The sequence below is a fragment of the Gorilla gorilla genome, chromosome 15 (genome assembly GCF_029281585.2).
Source record: "Gorilla gorilla gorilla isolate KB3781 chromosome 15, NHGRI_mGorGor1-v2.1_pri, whole genome shotgun sequence".
Classification (NCBI taxonomy): Eukaryota; Metazoa; Chordata; class Mammalia; order Primates; family Hominidae; genus Gorilla; species Gorilla gorilla.
Window position 1 is genome coordinate 119,827,224 of NC_073239.2, and position 18,491 is coordinate 119,845,714.

Genomic DNA, 18,491 nt, shown 5'->3' on the forward strand with positions numbered 1-18,491 from the left:
GTTTCTCCCCTTTGTAGACCATTCAGGGCAACTTCCTGATGTTGCCATGGTATCTGGAAACTGTCATGGTGCTGGTGGAAGTGTCTTTTAGCATGCTGATGCATTATAATTAGAGTATAATGAATAGTAAGGACAACCAGAGGTCACTTTCGTCGCCATCTTGGTGTTGGTCAGCTTCTTTACTGCAGCCTGTTTCATCATTAAGGTCTTTATTACCTGTATCTTGTGCCGACCTCCTGTCTCATCCTGTGACTTAGAATGCCTAACCTCCTAGGAATGTAGCCCAGTAGATCTCAGCCTTATTTTACTCACCCCCTATTCAAGATGGAGTTTCTCTGGTTCAGACACCCCTGATATGTTTCCCCCCTCCCTTTTACAGCAGAACCCTTAATCCTAACAGTCGTAGAGGGACAAAGATCCATCTTCTGTAACTTCTTCAGGCTGAATGGGGCGATGATATTCCTGCCTAACTATGAAGGTCTCTTGTATTCAGGGTAGAGAAGAGCTCAGTCAGAAAGCATCAATATGGTGAGGGCCATTCATAGCTCTGAGTTCCAACAAAAGGTGGTATCTGGAAGATTAATAAGTGTTCAGTTTAAGAAAACATTCAGTAAACTTATCCTGCATTCCTACACAAAGAGTACAACAGCAATATATTCCACAACAGTAAAGTAGAATAACTAAAATTATCCTGAGTAAACTAAACAAGAAGGCTTTCCATGAACTGGGCAGTTGTTGAAACCAAACTGATACATGGGGTTGCTAGCCGACTCCAGTATGTGCCCAGAATTAGAATATTGATCCAGATTTTTACATTACCCATCTCTCTTGTTTCTTGTGAGCAGCAGCCAGAGATCACTGATTGGTTCACAGGAGTAAGCAGGGTTAGCCTAAGTTGCAGGAAAAAACTTAAAAACAACTGATGAGACTAGAATCTAGTAACAGGTGTACCAAGTTCCTGAAACATAATTTATTTTCTCTCTCCGGTCTCCCATTTTTACTGAAGACAAATCATGGTACAACTGATTTGCTTTATTGTACTTGGCCTGATTATTTGTATAAAGTGCAGCAAGAACAGTTATTTTTCACATAGGGTTTTTAAAATTGGCTTTGATGGAACTTCATTCCATAAAAGGAAGCTTAGATAAGACTTTTTGTTAAAGCCAAGCCCAGCCATGGGTTTGTACCCTCAAATAACCTGTGAGTTGGGAAATTCCTCTCCTCTTGAGGTCCCAAGATGACGTGGGGCTCCTGGGCCTGTCAGAAAGTGACATTCTTTACTTACCACAGGTCAGGAACCCTGCACAGGAACTGTGTAGACAAGGTATGAGGCCAGTTTTCCCAAGGAACTTTTATTGGCTCCATAAGTCAAGTTGGAGTCCTTAAAGGAAAGCACACCATTCCCATCAAAGTCCTGGTAAAATAACTAGTTTCCCTAATTGTGTCCTGTTGCAAAAGAAAACAGATTCTTATTGCACTTGTGCAAATAACTATATTGCCATAAGTTAATACTCACAAATAGTTTCCAAATTCCAGAGAAAGCAGGTAGAGAAAAACAAATATGCTCCAAATTTTGTTCACAGGAGTATACTTTACTCAATTGTCAAAAGCTGTAAGTAGCTCAAAAGTTTTCTTGGCTCTGAAAAACAAAAATGATCAGCAACGTTTTAAGCAAAAAGTCAGAAAAGATTACTTCAGTCTTTTGTTCAGTCCATGCAGTTAACTCCTGTTCTACTTGATATTCATAATCATTTCAGCTCTCCATGAGAGTCCTGAAAGAACCTCTGTTCTTTTTTTTTTTTTGAGACAGTCTCACTCTGTCGCCCAGGCTGGCATGCAATGGCGTGATCTTGGCTCACTGCAACCTCTGCCTCCTAGGTTTAAGCGATTCTCCTGCCTCAGCCTCCTGAGTAGCTGGGATTACAGGTACGCACCACCACGCCCAGCTAATTTTTGTATTTCTTAGTAGAGATGGGGTTTCACCACATTGGTCATGCTGGTCTCGAACTCCCAACCTCAGGTGATCCACCCACCTCGGCCTCCCAAAGTGCTGGGATTACAGGCGTTAGCCACTGCACCCGGCCTAAGAACCTCTATTCTAATGTCACAATCTCCAAAGTTATTAGAAACCTGCATCCAAGAGCACCTGTTGAAGTCCTATAGCTGACTGTAAACCACCTTTTGAAGAGGATCAACACAGCAGTTGTCTGTGGATGACAAAAAGTCTTAAGGCAGCCACTATTAAAGGCACAATTGACTAGGAATTTTGATTACTTTTGTGGCATACGATTTTACATAATAATTTTAATTATTAGTAACATATGCTAAGTCATATCACAATTCTAGGAGTTTCCCATTACTTTGGAACACATACCAATAACATATTTATATAAATACAGGTCAAAGAAAGCCAAACACCATTTCATATTTGACAGTGCTTCCTGTATGATTTTTATACCAAATAAGCCAAATTTCACCATTGCATTAGTGTACTATTAATGTTAAACCCAATTCTTAATAAAACATTATAGACAAATCTACCCAATTTTAATGTCAGACCAGAAGGTAAGATTCTTATAAACCTTTTATAACCCTTTACAAGTTTTTGTTAAAGAGCAGATCAGTGCTCTAAGAAAACCCTGTTATGCTTTTATTCCAGTGTTCAATTTACAGAACTGTATCATACCCCTTTAACTTCAGCCAGTATGTTCACACACAGAATTTCTTTTAAAAGATTAATTTTTCACAAAATTTCCACAACTTTTGCAAACCTTCAGCTTTATCCTAACTTAAAACAATCCCTTAACCCTTTAATTTAGGCCAAAAAAAAAAAAAATTCACATTCACATGTCTCCTTCTCTTTTACCAAAAACACATTTCACTTTCCCTACACACCTTGCATGTAAAACTGTTTTTCCAGTAGTCTCAAGTACATGTTACACTGTTAACTCTTAGCAGTGTTTATTTTTAGTGAAAAACTTGGTAAACAATTTTAATTATGTACTAGGTATGGAGCCTAGGACACCAGGCAGAAGTGCAGATAAGGTCTGACTCTTTCTAGCATAGCTAGGAGGCATGGCTAAGTCCACATGTCCCTAGGCCTTACCTAGAATCTAATGGCTGTAGGTAAGTTTAACAATTTTCAAAAGTCAAAGAGGCAGTTTATAAACTTAAAGCATTTAGCAAACCTAAAATTTGACCTACCTGATTTAGACCGAATGTCTTTATTTTACCAATAATCTTTAAAATTTTCTTTACTTCCCACAGCTTAAGTCACACGAATTAAAAGGCATTATACTTTTTATTTTTCTGACAAAATATTTGATTTAAACACTTATTTTTAAGCCAATTAATCAAAGCCTTTTATATCACACACACAACACATATAAATACACAGACAGAAGAAAATGTAGTAGTTGTAAGGTTTTTCCTTTGCCAGTTTCTTAATTGGGTTAGTGGCTTTATGGTGGAGCCCTGGAGGAACAGGGCAAGGAAAGCATGCAGTTTCTATGGCCTAATAAGCAGGCACAATTGGAAGGCAAGACAGAGCCCTAAAACTTGAGGGTCCCATTTTTATGTTGATCCTGGATCCCCCAAAGAGAAACGCTACAGAACACAACAGTGCAATGATTTTACCGCATATTTCATTGCCAAGCAACCCGGAGCCAATCAGCCCTTTCTGAGATCAGCCTATCCCCCATGGGAGTCTTATCTCTCAGTGGGGAAGGGTGAGGACATCTCCATACCTTCCAGGTGGCCAAGAGCATGCTCTTAATCCAGACACACAAAGATCCAAGTATCCCCCGCAGTGCCATTTAGCCATCCCCAAAAGTATTAAATGTATTTCCTACCTAGTTATATTACACACCAAAGTTCTCTCATAATGTGAAGTAATTTCTGATACCCCGAAAGTAAAAAATAGATAATGCAGTGCAAAACAGAACAGAGCCATAGATTTTGAGAGGGATCTATCCACTTTAATAATTCTCGGGGTTCCATGAGGAAAATAGAGGTTTTTCCCAAAACAGGGTATGTGGTGCCTCCTCTGTTTTTCCTAAGAAGTCCCAGGCTGTTACAGCTTGAATATCCACTTTTAATTAAGCTGACTTTTAACCATAGCACTGTTTAAAAAGTCCTTTTAAATATCTTATTACCCAACTTTAGCCACGCCAAACTGCCAATATTCCTGGCTTTTTAACTTTTCCAAATGTAACCTCCCAGGTGCTCAGAGAAAGGAAAATTTAAGACAGTTCGTGAAAGGGAGGAGAATCAACAAATGGCACAGGTCACCCAAATGCCAACCAGAAAGTGCTCATTTTCTAGGCTAAAAATTGAACCTGAACTCAGGCCACCATTGTGAAAAGACAAAGCCTTAACTGCTAAGCTACAGCATTCGGCAGTTTCCACTGCTTTTCCCAGAAGGAGCCCAGAGCAGTAAATTTTGAGCTTGCAAAGGCTTTTTAACTGCTCAAGATAATTTGTAGAGCTAACTACTACCCCAAAATCCCTGTTGCCTGGAAGGCAGAGACAAAGAGAAAGTACTGCCATATGATTACAAGGTCAAGCTCTCAGGGACATTTCTCAACATGTGGTCTTTGGGCAAGATGGTGGCCCTGGATAACAGAAAAGATAGGAAAGGGAAAGGAAAGAAAGGGAGAAAAGCATTGCCTGCAGCAGGCTGGGGAATGCAAGAAGCTCAGGGAGGCCAGAGAAAGACCCATCCATTGCAGCTGACACCGAATCAGAAGTTCAGGTGGCTGCTTTTTGGGAGCGTAGGGATCTTTCCCAGCATTCCCATCAGCCCTAGTTTCCCCTTTTGGGGAGGAAAAAGCTCCCCATGTCCCATAATCTTGGACATGTCTAGTTCTGTCACCCACAGCCATCAGCAAAGAGTGCAAGGCAGATTAATCCAAAGAGAATAGCAGTTAACATCCCATAGTGCCAAACCGGTTCTTAGTCGAGAGGGACTCTACTGAGAGGGGCCTCCAACCCCCTAAATTTTAGGAAGGACTCTAACCTTCCTAAGTTGGGCATCAAACCCAAGTTCAGTCAAGCGTGCTTGCCTTTTATTAACAGGCACCTTTATCCCTCTCTTAGGAGAGACTTTAACTCTCCTAAGTTGGGCCTCTAACCCAATCCCATCCTTTACCCAGGTAACTGCATCCCGCTTACCCAAGGTCGGCCAATCAGTGCTGCAGTCTGTTTCCTTTGGGTTGGGAGTCTCCTCAGTATCATCCCTTTGGGGCTTACCAGGAAGATGTTACCGGAAAGGGGTCCCAATCCAGACCCCAAGAGAGGGTTATTGAATCTCATGCAAAAAAGAATTCAGGGTGAGTCTATAAAGTGAAAGCAAGTTTATTATAGAAGTAAATTAAAAAGTGGCTACTCCATAGGCAGAGCAGCCGATTTGTATTTTCTTAATGATATTGATATTGGAAATCTTTTTATGCGCTTGTTGAATATTTCTGTATCTTCCTTGGAGAAACGTTTGTACAGATCCTTTGCTCATTTTAAAATTGGGTTGTCTTTTTGTGGTTGAGTTATAAGAGTGCTTTATATATATTCTGGATGCTAAACCCTTATTAGATATGTGATTTGCAAGTATTTCCTCCCATTCTGTTAATTGTCTTTTCACTTTATTGATAATCTCATTTGCTGCTCAAAAGTTTTTCATTTTGATGAATGAAGTTCAGTTTATCTAGTTTTTTATTTTGTTGCTTATACTTTTGTTGTTGTATCTAAGAATCCATTGCCAAATTCAGGGTCTTTAAAGATTTACCTCCTGTGTTTTCTTCTAAGAGCTTTCTAATATATTTTTTGGGGATCTCATTCATTTTTGAAAGATAGTTTCACTGGATATAGAATTCTTGGTTGAAAAATAGCCAGACATGATGGCACTGGCCTGTAGTCCCAGCTCCCAGAGAGACTGAGGCAGGAGGATTGCTTGATCCCAGGAGTTGGAGACTGCAGTGAGCTATGATTGCACCACACTGCACTCCAGCCTGGGTGACAGAGTAAGATCCCTTCTCCAGAAAAAATAAAAATAAAAATAAAAAATTATTGGTTGACAGATTTTTTTCTTTCAGCCCTTTAATTTGTCACCTTTTGGCCTCCATGGTTTAGATGAGAAATCAGTTGTTAATCTTACTGAGAAATCCTTGTACTTGAAGAGTCACTTCTCTCTTGCTGCTTTCTACAGTTTGGCTACAGTGTGTCTGGGTGTGGCTCTTTGAATTTATCCTACTTGGAGTTTGTCGAGCTTCCTGGTTATGCAGATTAATGTTTCTCATTAAATACAGGACTTTTCTACCATTATTTCTTCAAACTTTTTTTTGTCTTTTTTTCTCTCTGTCTTTCTAAGACCCCATAATATGTATGTTGGTACAATTGATGGTGTCCCACAAGTCTCTGAGGCTGTTTATTTTCTTCATTATTTTTTCTTCTGTTCCTTACACTGTATAATCTCAATTATCCTATCTTTAAGTTCTCTGATTCTTACTGCTGTTTATTTCTGCTGTTGAGCCCCTGCAGTGAATTTTTCATTTCAGTTTTTGTGCTTTTCAACTCCAGAATTTGTTTGGTTCTTTTTTTAAACTATTTTTTTCTTTATCAGTATTCTCTATTCAGTGAGACATTGTTCTGATGGATCTTGTAGATTTTTGAACATGGTTTTCTTTAGTTCTTTGAACATATTTAAAATAGCATATTTAAAGTCTTCATCCATAAGTCTAATGCCTGGGCTTCCTCTTAAACAATTTCTGTTACTTGCCTTTTTTCTGCATGTGAACCATACTTTCTTGTTTCTTTGCATGCCTTGTGATATTTTGTTGAAAACTGGAACTTTTGAATTTTTACCGTGGCAACTCTGGAAATGAGATTCTTCCTTCTCCCCCAGGGTTTATTGACTGCTTGTTACAGTCATTGTTTGTATAGTTACTTTTCTGAGCTAATTTTATATAGTATATATTCTTTATCACGTGTGGCCTCTGAGTTCTCTGTTCCGTTAATATAGTGGTCAGCTTGTGATTAGACAGAGATTTAAGCGCCTAGAACAAAAAATGTCTCCCAGTCTTTTGAGATGAGGTCTGTGTGTATGTTGGAGCACACCTTCAACACTCAGCCAGGCATTTGACGGTGATCCCTTAGCATTCGCTGCCTGCTTGCACAGATCCTGAAGGTCAGCCAGAGGTGAAAGCCTAGGGCCTTTTCAGGTCTTTCCTGAACATGTACACAGCCCTGGGCATTTGTGGAGCCTGCTGGATTTCCAAGAATGTGTCAGAGCTTTTCAAACCCTTATTTTCCAAAACGTCTTACTCCTCAGCTTTTCTTCCCAAGCTTTTGGTTAAATCTATTGTTTGCCTCAACTGTTATTCAGTGCTTCAGGCAGCAGCAAATATGTTTGTCTGTAAATGTTTCCAATAACCTTTTCCCATCTTTCCCTAGTAGATGCCTCAGCACTGGGAGGTAAAGTCAAGCCCTTTGAGCCAATCTTCCAGGGACTCAGTAGACAGGTCAAAACAAACAACTGCAGTTCTTTGCCGATGAGGCCCATTCTGCTGCCTCTGGGACCAGTGCATGCACTGGAGTGGCAGCCTCTTGTCTTCTAGGCCACTGCTGCAGCCAGGATGGGACCAGAGAAGGTTAAAATGCCATGGAACTCGTGGTTCTTGCTGAGATTCACCTGGTTTTTCTTGATTAAGCATTCTTCTGATTGCTGCAAGTTTTTAATTAGTTTCCAAAGTTTTAAAATAGTAGATTCTAACAGTTTTTGCCTTTTTCTTTTTTTTTTTTTTGGAGACGGATTCTTGTGCTCTCGCCCAGGCTGGAGTGCAGTGGTGCCATCACGGCTCACTGCAAGCTCCGCCTCCCGGGTTCACGCCATTCTCCTGCCTCAGCCTCCCTAGTAGCTGGGACTACAGGCACCCGCCACCACGCCCGGCTAATTTTTTGTATTTTTAGTAGAGATGGGGTTTCACCGTGTTAGCCGGGATGGTCTCGATCTCCTGACCTCGTGATCTGCCCACCTCGGCCTCCCAAAGTGCTGGGATTACAGGTGTGAGTCACCATGCCTGGCCTAGTTTTTGCCAGTTTTTAAAATGTGTATATTGAAGGATGGACTTTGAGTTCCTTACTCAGCCATTTTTGTGGACATGATTTACATAATTTAAATTGAATATTTTAGGACATAATTTAAATTTTAAATTATGATCAGTTTCGAGGTTGCCAAATTTACGTACACCTTACTTGGTTACAGAAGAGATTTAAGATGGCTTACAAGGATAAATAGCATAAGAGATGCAATAAATTATCATTGTCGGTATTTGTTGGGTTGAGGGCATGTTAGTAAAAACTGCCCTCCCTGCTGTTAAGAACTTGATCCTACAGACAGAAATGTTTCCTTGGCAGCCTTGAGATTCTTGCCCTCTCTCTGTTATGTCAGTGGTGGGGAACCTGGGGCAGATTTGCCTCCGTGGCTTCTCCTGCATGACTGCGTTGGGCTGAGGGAGATATGCCAGGTTAGTGCCCAGCAGTAGGGATGGTTGTTACTGTCTGCCTCTGAGTTGATTGTGAGAAATGTGTCTCCAGTGTTGGTTTTCCTAAATCTAAAACTCTCCTTTGCTCAGGACAGGACAGGTAGGTGTTTATATCCTATTTGAGGACTTAAGACATCATGTCTATTGTCCTAGTTGCTTCAGGAGGTGATCAGGGGATTCTTACACTTCAGATCAGAAGTGACTGCTCTTGGTGGCTGTTGATCACTGGGAGAGTCAAGAGTCATCAGTAAACCTGAGACTTGTCCATCCGCTGGTTCTGGTGCCTGTTGAGGTGTCTGTCTCCTGCTTTCCCAGGAGCCAGTTCAGTCCTGTGGCCACCTCATTGATATAGAAGGTCACGGGGCTGCCGGCTGGGCTCTGCTCAGGGTTCGTGTCATTTCTTTCTTCAGCTTTTGTTTAGAAAGCATATTTTCCTTGAGCAATGTCTGTCAATTTGACATAGTGGCTCATTTACTAGTCTTACTTGAGAACACCTCCTTTTGACATTGCTTCTGTGATAGAATTAGAGCTGCTTTCTGTTTTTATATATTGGATTGTCCCTTTTTCATCAGCATCACTCACAAGTTAATCTGAATTTTTTTTTTTTTTTTTTTGAGATGGAGTCTCACTCTGTCACCGAGGCTGGAGTGCAGTGGCACGATCTCGGGTCACTGAAACCTCTGCCTCCCAGGTTCAAGCGATTCTCCTGCCTCAGCCTCCTGAGTAGCTGGGACTACAGGCATGTGCCACCATGCCCAACTAATTTTTGTATTTTAGTAGAGACGGGGTTTCACCATGTTGGCCAGGGCTGGTCTTGAACTCCTGACCTCAAGTGATTTAGCCACCTCAGCCTCCCAAAGTGCTGGGATTACAGGCGTGAGCCACTGTGACCGGCCTAATGAAATTAAGATTTCTCTTCATTAAAAGACACTATAAATAAAGTCAAGCCATAGTGCTGGCTTTGGCAGCACATATACTAAAATTGGAACGATACAGAGAAGATTAGCATGGCCTCTGCACAAGGATGACATGCAAATTCCTGAAGCAGTTCCATATTTTTAAAACACATGCACACATGTTTATTGCAGCACTATTTACAATAGCAAAGACTTGGAACCAACCCAAATGCCCATCAGTGATAGACTGGATAAAGAAAATGTGGCACATATACACCGTGGAATACTATGCAGCCATAAAAAAGAATGAGTTCATGACCTTTTCAGGGACAGGGATGAAGCTGGAAACCATCATTCTCAGCAAACTAACAGAGGAATAGAAAACCAAACACCACATGTTCTCACTCGTAAGTGGGAGTTGAACAGTGAGAACACATGGACACAGGGAGGGGAACATCACACACTGGGGCCTGTCGGAGGGTGGGGATAGCATTAGGAGAAATACCTAATGTAGATGACGGGTTGGTGGGTGCAGCAAACCACAATGGCACGTGTATACCCATATAACAAGTCTGCATGTACTGCACGTGTATCCTAGAACTTAAAGTATAATAATTTTTTAAAAAGTCAAGCTATAAATAGGGAAAAGACATCTGTAATACATAAAACTAACAAAGGATTAGCTGCTAACATATTAAAAAGATGGGGAATCTCCCCAAATCAATATTACGAGAGACAGTAACCCAGTTAAAAAAATGACACCACCAGGCGCAGTGGTTCATGCCTGTAATCCCAGCACTTTGGGAGGCTGAGGTGGAAGGATCATTTGAGGCCAGGAGTTTGAGAGCAGGCTGGGCAACATAGCGAGACCCCCAGCTCCTGAAAAAATAAAAAAATTAGCTGGGCATGGTGGCATGTGCCTATAATCCTAGCTACTCTGGAGGCTGAGGTGGGAGGATTGCTTGAGCCCAGGGGGTTGAGGCTGCAGTGAGCCATGATGGCACCACTATACTCCAGCCTGGGCAACAGAACGAGACTCCATCTCTTGAAAACACACACACACACACACACACACACACACACACACACAGAGAGAAAACAATGACAAGAAGGCACAATTTGGCATTTCACGGAAGAGAAAACAAGTGGCCTCTCAGCATATGAAAAGATGCCAAACCTTTCTAATCAGGATAAGGAGCAAAAAGACCATAGTCCTTGGTTGGTAGAAATTAAGATGACTGATAACTGTAAGTGTTGGTGAGAGAGTGGTTTCATAGAAATTCTTGTGCTGCTAGTGGAAGTATTTGTTGTTACCTCTGCTTTGGAGAGCAGTTTGGCTCTCATTTACAAAACTGGCCTTTCATACAACCTACACACCAGCGACTCCTCTCTGCTCTTTAGATGTAGAGTCCAGAGCAAGGACTGGTAAACTCTTTCTGTTAGGGGCAAGAGAGTAAATATCCTAGGCTTTGTGGACTACATACACACTTAGTCTTTGTTTTTATAACACTTAAAAAATCTAAAAAGCATTCTTAGTTCAAAGACCTTACAAAAATAGGCTGCTGGCTGGATTTGAATTGCAGGCTGTAGTTTGCCAATTCCTGGTTCTCTGATCTAGGGGATGCATCCTGGAGAAACTTAGTTACATGCAGTCTTAGTGGCAGGAGGGCCAGGGGAAAAGCACAGAGTGGTATGGGGGAGTTGAGAGAGAGTGGGAGGGTGGCCTCCTGGAGAAGTTCGGGGGCTGGCCTGCATGTGTCTGGGTAGGCTCAGCCGTGGCCTGGCTGGGTGGGCCTAGGGGAACCTAGAGCTTCTGAGGCACAGTAGGCCAGTGTGGAGAGCAGAGTGGCAGGCAGGGCTGGGGGCTGCAGGTCGAGGCTGGTCAACCCTTTTACCCGGCGGGCAAGGCTAGTACCAGGTGCCCTTGCTACTTAGCTTGGAAAGATTAGTGAGCATCGTAATGGACCGGCAAGTTTGTAAGCAAATGACATCTATAATACATATACTTTAACATTAATGTTTTGAAAACTTTGTTTTCACAAATAAGTAATTTCCCACATTTTGCCACAGTAATGTTCTATGAAGCTAACCCAAGTGTGGCTAGAACGCCAGTTCATCCATCTCTCAAGTTCTCTGCTGCCGGCGTTCATTCCTGTTTGCTTCTAGCTGTAAAGTCAGGCTAGGAGTCTGTCAGCTCATGTGCCTGTCAGCTTCATGCAGGCAGCAAGAACGGGGCTCGGAAGGAAGGGCTCCGCCCGCCCACCCAGCAACTACCTCCCCAGGATGCCCAGGACCTCAGGGGTGGAAGGAATTTGGCTCTTATTTTTCTAAGTAGCAAAAGTAGATGAATTGGGTACAGGAACGCAGTGTATTTTTGAGCGAGCTGGTGAGTTGTGAAAGAAACTTCCTCTGTTCACCTGAGGCATTACCGTATCATGAGAAAGGATGGAGGAGGCATGGAGGTGCAAAACTCTACACAAGAAAAATCCTATAGTGCAGAGGCGACTGATGTGAGGCGGCTGGTCTAGGCAGCGGTGTTCCCTGAGGCTCCTGAGTCTGGTTCTTACTGGGTCCCTCACCTCCCTTCACAGCCACTCCCTTCCTTACCAAGGTACATGGGAGTACAGGGCTGGCCAGGGGCTGTTGACAGTGGGGGAGTGGTGCAGGCTGAGCCTTAGAGACAGGAAGGGCATCTGTGCTGGAGCTGCCCTGTAGAAGCCTCGTAAAGGTCGTAAGGCACTGGGCAAAAACTTTTCCAAGAAAGTTCATGGTGCACACGCTGACCTAAACACTGGCTGACATTCCCAAGGTTTTTTTCATTATGGAAGTGCATGGCCATTGCATGGTATCCAGAAAACAAAGACCAGAGAAGCCAGACTTTATACCACCATCTGGAAACATTTAATTTGTGCTTTAGGTAAGTGTTAGCAAATATTTAGGATGATTGGTCAAATCATTAGTGTGTTTATGAGTGCATGGTGTAATTTTTACTAAAGCTCACATTTCTTCAGGAACTCGATTCAACTCTTTACATTCCTGGTTATTTTCATTTACATGATCTTGAGGTCTCATCTGGCAGAGCTGTGCAAGCTGGGACCTTTGTGGCTCATTTTGAGGAGCTGTTTACTTTACCTGTTGATGGGAACTTGCAGGTGGGAGGCAGCCAGTCTTAAAGAGTACCTTGTTAGCAGGTGTGGAAGAGAGTCCGCGCAGACAGACCTGCCCTATGTGGTGTCCCCTCTGCCAGCCCAGCCCTTGGGCACATTGGCACCTACCTGAACCCGAGCCCCCTCATGCACACAGGGAGCCGCACCTCCCTCACATGCTCCTCACCAGTGTGACATGGTGTGACGTGCTCTGTGGGTCCACAACGGGCCCACTCCACAGCTCTGTGCACAGTGTGCTGGGTCAGGGTGGTGCTAGATGAATAAGATGAGGGTGAGTGTCAAAACTGAGCATTTTGAGTACTGTGGGCACACTGTCACAGGGTTTACCTGGGAAGGAACAACCCCTGGGCTCCAGAAGCAGGTTGACCAGGCCAGTCTGAGTTGTAGCATCGAGACTCATCTAGCAGAAGTCAATGAGGAAGGAAAACTGGCTGAGAATAGCTGTTGTTTCAGCTAAAATCTCAGAATGATGCATTGAATTCAAAGTTACAACACAGCAAAATAGTATGTGTATTTTTTTAAACCTCAAAAATACTCTATTATTAACTTTAAAACATTTTTGGCCAGTGTGGTGGCTCACACCTGTAATCCCAGCACTTTGGGAGGCCGAGGCGGGCAGATCACGAGGTCAGGAGATTGAGACCATCCTGGCTAACGTGGTAAAACCCCGTCTCTACTAAAAATACAAAAAATTAGCCAGGTGTGGTGGTGGCCACCTGTAGTCTCAGCTACTCGGGAGGCTGAGGCAGGAGAATGGCATGAACCCGGGAGGCGGAGCTTGCAGTGAGCCAAGTTGGCGCCACTGCACTCCAGCCTGGGCGACAGAGCGAGACTCCGTCTAAAAAAAAAAAAAAAATTTTGGAGACAGGGCCTTGCTCTGTTGCTCAGGCTAGAGTGCAGTGGTGCCATCATAGCTTGGTGCAACCTTCAACTCCTGGGCTCAGCAATCTTTCCACCTCATCCCAATTTATTAAGTATACTTTTTAGGAAGTTTTTTGAATAATAATATCAATAGTTACTATGTGTTTGGGTAAAATAGAAAGGATGGAAGCATATTTGATCATGTTTTGTTCCCAACACATATTAAAGTTGGGAAGGATTCTTGTGTTGCCTAAAACTGAAAGACAGCAGGTCTCAGGCACTTTTGCTTTCCCAAAGCAGTGTTTGTTTCCTTGCATGAGAGGGTATGATGGCACTCTACTGTTTTTTCTCGACAGAACTCCTCTTTCCTAAAATGGAGTCGAGTAAAAAGATGGACTCTCCTGGGGCGCTGCAGACTAACCCGCCGCTAAAGCTGCACACTGACCGCAGTGCTGGGACGCCAGTTTTTGTCCCTGAACAAGGAGGTTACAAGGAAAAGTTTGTGAAGACCGTGGAGGACAAGTACAAGTGTGAGAAGTGCCGCCTGGTGCTGTGCAGCCCGAAGCAGACTGAGTGTGGGCACCGCTTCTGCGAGAGCTGCATGGCGGCCCTGCTGAGGTAGGCGCCGTCGCCCGGCCCCTTCTCAGCCCTCGGCCTCACCCTCTCCTTCATTCGTTTCTCTAAAAATAAACCTCTAGAGGTTTAAAGCCCTAAAGAAGTCCATAAAAGCCTCCGGGCCCAGCTTGTGAATCCTTTAGGGAGGTGCAGTGGGATCCCACATGTGGGTTTACTGAGGCCTCTGCGTGTCTCTGACCTGCCCCGCCCGTGTCTTCCCACTCTGTCTGTAGAGCCTTGGTGCCCCTCATATGTGTTGCTGTATTTTATTGAGGAACCTCACAGTTCCATGGAGGAGATACACCAGGAAATGACAAGCCAGTCATTTAAGGGCACGTGTGCTGGTGTGCAAGGATGCTGCAGAGAGGAGGGAGGATGGGGTCAGCTTAAAGGACTGGGCAGGTCCCTACCCGAGCAGAAACCTAGGCCGCATGCTTACTCAGCAGGCGTGTGTGGAACATGCACCGAGCCCTTGGCAGCCCTTTGCTGCTGAGTGCCAGTGCTGGTACCACTGGTGGATCATGAAGGCAGGCTGGAGCTTTACTGCAGAATAGCATCGGCCAGGAGAGCACCTTGATTCACCCTGCAGGCCTCATGTTTTCTGGCATTGTGCTGGGTGCTGGGGTCGCTGCGGGATGCCCTGGTCTTGGCCACTGCCGTCAGGGCATGTCGGCCTGGGAAGGTTGCCAGCTCCTCCTCCCACAGCACTCAAGCCTGGGCTGCACCCGAACCCCAGCCTGGGCACAGCAGCCAGCCCCCTGCCTTGTCACCTGCCTTCACCCTCCCCCTTCTCTATGCTTCCCTCTGTGGTCTTACCCACTCATCCCAAATAGCTCACCTTTGCCCACTTGGGGGCAAAATGACACTTGAGCTTAGTGACAGCAGAGGAGACACAGAACACCATGTCTCCTAACACAAGAGCCTGGACTACACCTCTGGGCCCAGGAGAAGCTTCCCAGTGGAGGAGGGGCTGGAGCCCCCATATATGGTGGGCCACAGGGGAGGGAGGCTGGTCCCCCTGTGCAGGTGCCATTGGCCTTCCAATAGACAGTGAAGCCAAATGGCCTGTGGAGAAGGGCTGGCTGCTTTTACAACGCAGGAGCAAGGCTCTTCAAGTAAACAGGTACTCACACTGAAGAGCTGCTCTGCAGACAGCTAGCTTTGGTTTCTGAAATAAAATTTCACTTTTACATTAAGTGGAAGGGGCTTTCCAAGTGGGACTGAACTAAACTGTTCTACTTGGTAACTTCCTTTTGAAAAATCAGCATTTTAAAAAATGTAGCCCTTTTCTCCCATGGCTTCCTATGTAAAGTGAATCACCAGGGCGTCCTGAAGCTCTGCTGGTTGCTGTGAGCCACTGTGCAGACCTGACCATAAAGTGAATGCTCCCAGAATCTCCTGAGTCCTCTCAAGAAAGGGACTTCCACTCTAATGCAGTCACTTGTGTTTCCCTGCAGCTCTTCAAGTCCAAAATGTACAGCGTGTCAAGAGAGCATCGTTAAAGATAAGGTATTCTGGGGTTTTTTTTTTTTAAATCATTTTGTCACATGTTTTCAGCTGGGTAATACTTTTCACATAGTTTGCATTCGGCACTCTGGCACAACACATTCTCTCAGTTTTGGCAGCTGATGCGGCAGGCTCCCAGGCAGGTCACTGTGCCATGTGATCACCTGGGCAGACAGTGGATTCAGATCCACTTGGCCGCTTCCCTACTGTGTGAACTCTGTGAGCTACTTCACCCCCTCACCTGTAATAATCATATCACCTGCTAAGACCGCAGGGAGCTGGTGTGAGGAGTAAGGGGTTGATGTGAGCAAAGTGCTGAGATGCCTGTCTGTGGCAGCGCTGTCTGTGGCAGGGCTGTCTGTGGCAGGGCTGTCTGTGGTTGGGTCACTTCCGTCATTGCAGGTCTTTATCCCAGACAGCTTCTACTCAACTCTTACACTAGGTTTTACCTTCAGACTTGCTAGGCTGAGGGGTTTATTTGAGTTTGTGCTCCCTGCCCCCCAGACCCCCTGTGATATCTTTAAGTCATTAGACATGAGTGAGATTAGCCCCTTCTCGCCCCCTGTGGCTGTCCTCAGCTAGAGCCCATGGGCGTCTCTGCACATTCAGAGGATGGGGCTGCCCAGCCTGCCGCCAGCTTTTCTCCTGGGGCCTGGTCCTTCTCATGGAGACCGACAGTCATCCATGTGCTGCTATACCCTGCCAGGTATACTTGGAGTTTGAAACAATTCTTTTCTTTCTCTCTCCTTTCTTTCTTCTTTTTGTTTTTTTTTTTGCGACAGAGTTCACTCTTGTTGCACAGGCTGGAGCACAATGGCACGATCTCGGCTCACTGCAGCCTCCACCTCCCGGGTTCAAGCAATTCTCATGCCGCAGCCTCCCGAGTAGCTGGGATTACAGGCACAAGCCACCACGCCCAGCTAATTTTTGTATTTTTAGTAGAGACGGGGTTTCACCATGTTGGTTAGGCCAGTCTCGAACTCCTGACCTCAGGTGATCCACCTGCCTCAGCCTCCCAAAGTGCTGGGATTACAGGCATGAGCCACCGCACCCAGCAATTCATTCTTAAAGTGCTTAAAATATCAATAAAAATGTGTGTTTCCCTACTTTGAGTAATATACCTAACCATTTTTTAAATGCAGGTCACTAAGTTGTACAATAAAATTCTTACTCTGGGGTTTTCCTGTCTAAAGCACCTTGCAGATTGGGTTTGTTGGTCAGAGCAGCCCAGGTGAGCGCAGTGATTTGAGGATTGCTGGCAGTCAGTGTCCCTGGGCTGCCAGGCACACAGGCATCCAATATAGCCGCTTTGGAAGGGGGAGAGATGGAATTGGCCACCTGGCCCTGTACCTTTTCTTTCTCTGCATTTACCTGCTGCTGCTGAAGGCTTGGTTAGTTCCTCGAGGGAAAACAGCCCCTCCCCTCCACTCTGTGCCTTGGCCTAGCATGGTACTCGGCCGCCTTGTAAACATGTGCCTAACGTGTGAGTGAGAGAGAAGCTCGCGACGATGGCTGAGATGTTTTTTTAGTATCTCTGTTTTGTTATGCAGAATCATTATCCCTATTTTTTAATGACATAAGTAGCTGAAGAAAAATGGCTAGTTTTATCAAAGAATCATGAATGAGATGCACTCAAGTTGTGGACCCTCATGGAAAGAATGGAGCTGTCTGGGCCCCGAGTGACCCGGATTCTCACCCGTCAGCAGGTCATCCAGGGGTGGGCGGGCCTCTGGTCTTCATCTGTAAACAGAGACATTTTGAGTAAATAGTCTCAGATCGTTTCCATTCCAAAGTTCTGTTGACTTTAGTATCTCAAGTCATGACCTTCTTTTTTTTTTAGTCATGTTTATGAACGATAAGCTTTGGCTCCAAATTAGTTTATTTTTAATTCTTAACAGCTGTTGATTTTATTTCTCTCAGCAGTCCAAAAAGGCATATTAAGCTCCTGTTATTCCACTTTCATAGAGCAACAGGCAGGAGTTTCTTAGAAATAACCTTTGGACTAAGATGTTGTAGATCGTGTTGTTAGAAAGAGTGAGAGAGAGCTGGGCATGGTGCCTTATGCCTGTGATCCCAGGACTTTGGGAGGCTGAGGCAGGTGGATCACTTGGGCTCAGGAGTTCGAGACCAGAGTGGGCAGCATATGGAGACCCCATCTCTACAAAAATGAAAATTAAAAAGTTACCTGGGCTTGGAGGCATGCGCCTGTAGTTCAAGCCACTCAGGAGGCTGAGGTGAGAGGATCGCTTGAGCCCAGGAGTTTAAGGGTGTAGTGAAGCCATGGTTGCACCAGTGCGCTCCAGCCTGGGTGACAGAGTGAGACCCACCCTGTCTCTTTTTGAGACAGAGTCTCACTCTCTTGCCCAGGCTGGAGTACAATGGCGTGATCTCAGCTCACTGCAACCTCCTCCTCCCGGGTTCAAGCAATTCCCCTGCCTCAGCCTCCCGAGTAGCTGGGACTACAGGCATGTGCCACCACACCCGGTTAATTTTTTTTGTATTTCTAGTAGAGATGGGGTTTCACCGTGTTGGCCAGGCTGGTCTCAAACTCCTGACCTCGGGTGATCCACCCACCTCGGCCTCCCGAAGTGCTGGGATTACAGAGGTGAGTCACTGTTCCCAGTCAACCCTGTCTCTTAAAAAAAGAGTGAGAATGAGAATACTTGTGTTTTCTAAGGGAAAAATAAAATGAAAAGTTGAAAGGTTTTTTCTTCTTCTTTTTTTCTTTTTTTAAAGAAATGGGGGTCTCCCACTGTCGCCCAGTCTGGAGTGCAGCAGTGCGATCAAGGCTCACTGCATCCTCGACCTCCCAGGCTAAAGCAGTCCTCTCTTGCCTCAGCCTCCTGAGTAGCTGAGACTGCAGGCGCATATGCTGCCTTGCCCAGCTAATTTTTTAAAAAATTTTTTGTAGA

The 18,491-nt window shown here is 44.7% G+C and overlaps 1 protein-coding gene and 1 non-coding gene across 7 annotated transcripts in view; both read left to right on the plus strand.

Annotated features, from left to right (window-relative positions):
* TRAF3 (TNF receptor associated factor 3) overlaps window positions 1-18,491 on the plus strand; it is a 134,128-nt gene that overhangs the window by 79,503 nt on the left and 36,134 nt on the right. For all 6 annotated transcript variants that reach the window (XM_055361608.2, XM_055361606.2, XM_055361611.2 and 3 more), the window contains 2 exons: window positions 13,815-14,076; window positions 15,531-15,582. In XM_055361608.2, coding sequence (XP_055217583.1) covers window positions 13,832-14,076; window positions 15,531-15,582 — 297 coding nt within the window. In that variant the 5' untranslated portion in view covers window positions 13,815-13,831. The remainder of the gene's footprint in view (window positions 1-13,814; window positions 14,077-15,530; window positions 15,583-18,491) is intronic.
* Window positions 9,487-9,594, plus strand: LOC115930750 (U6 spliceosomal RNA). Its single transcript, XR_004067350.1, has one exon. It is a non-coding gene; the product is annotated as a U6 spliceosomal RNA (small nuclear RNA).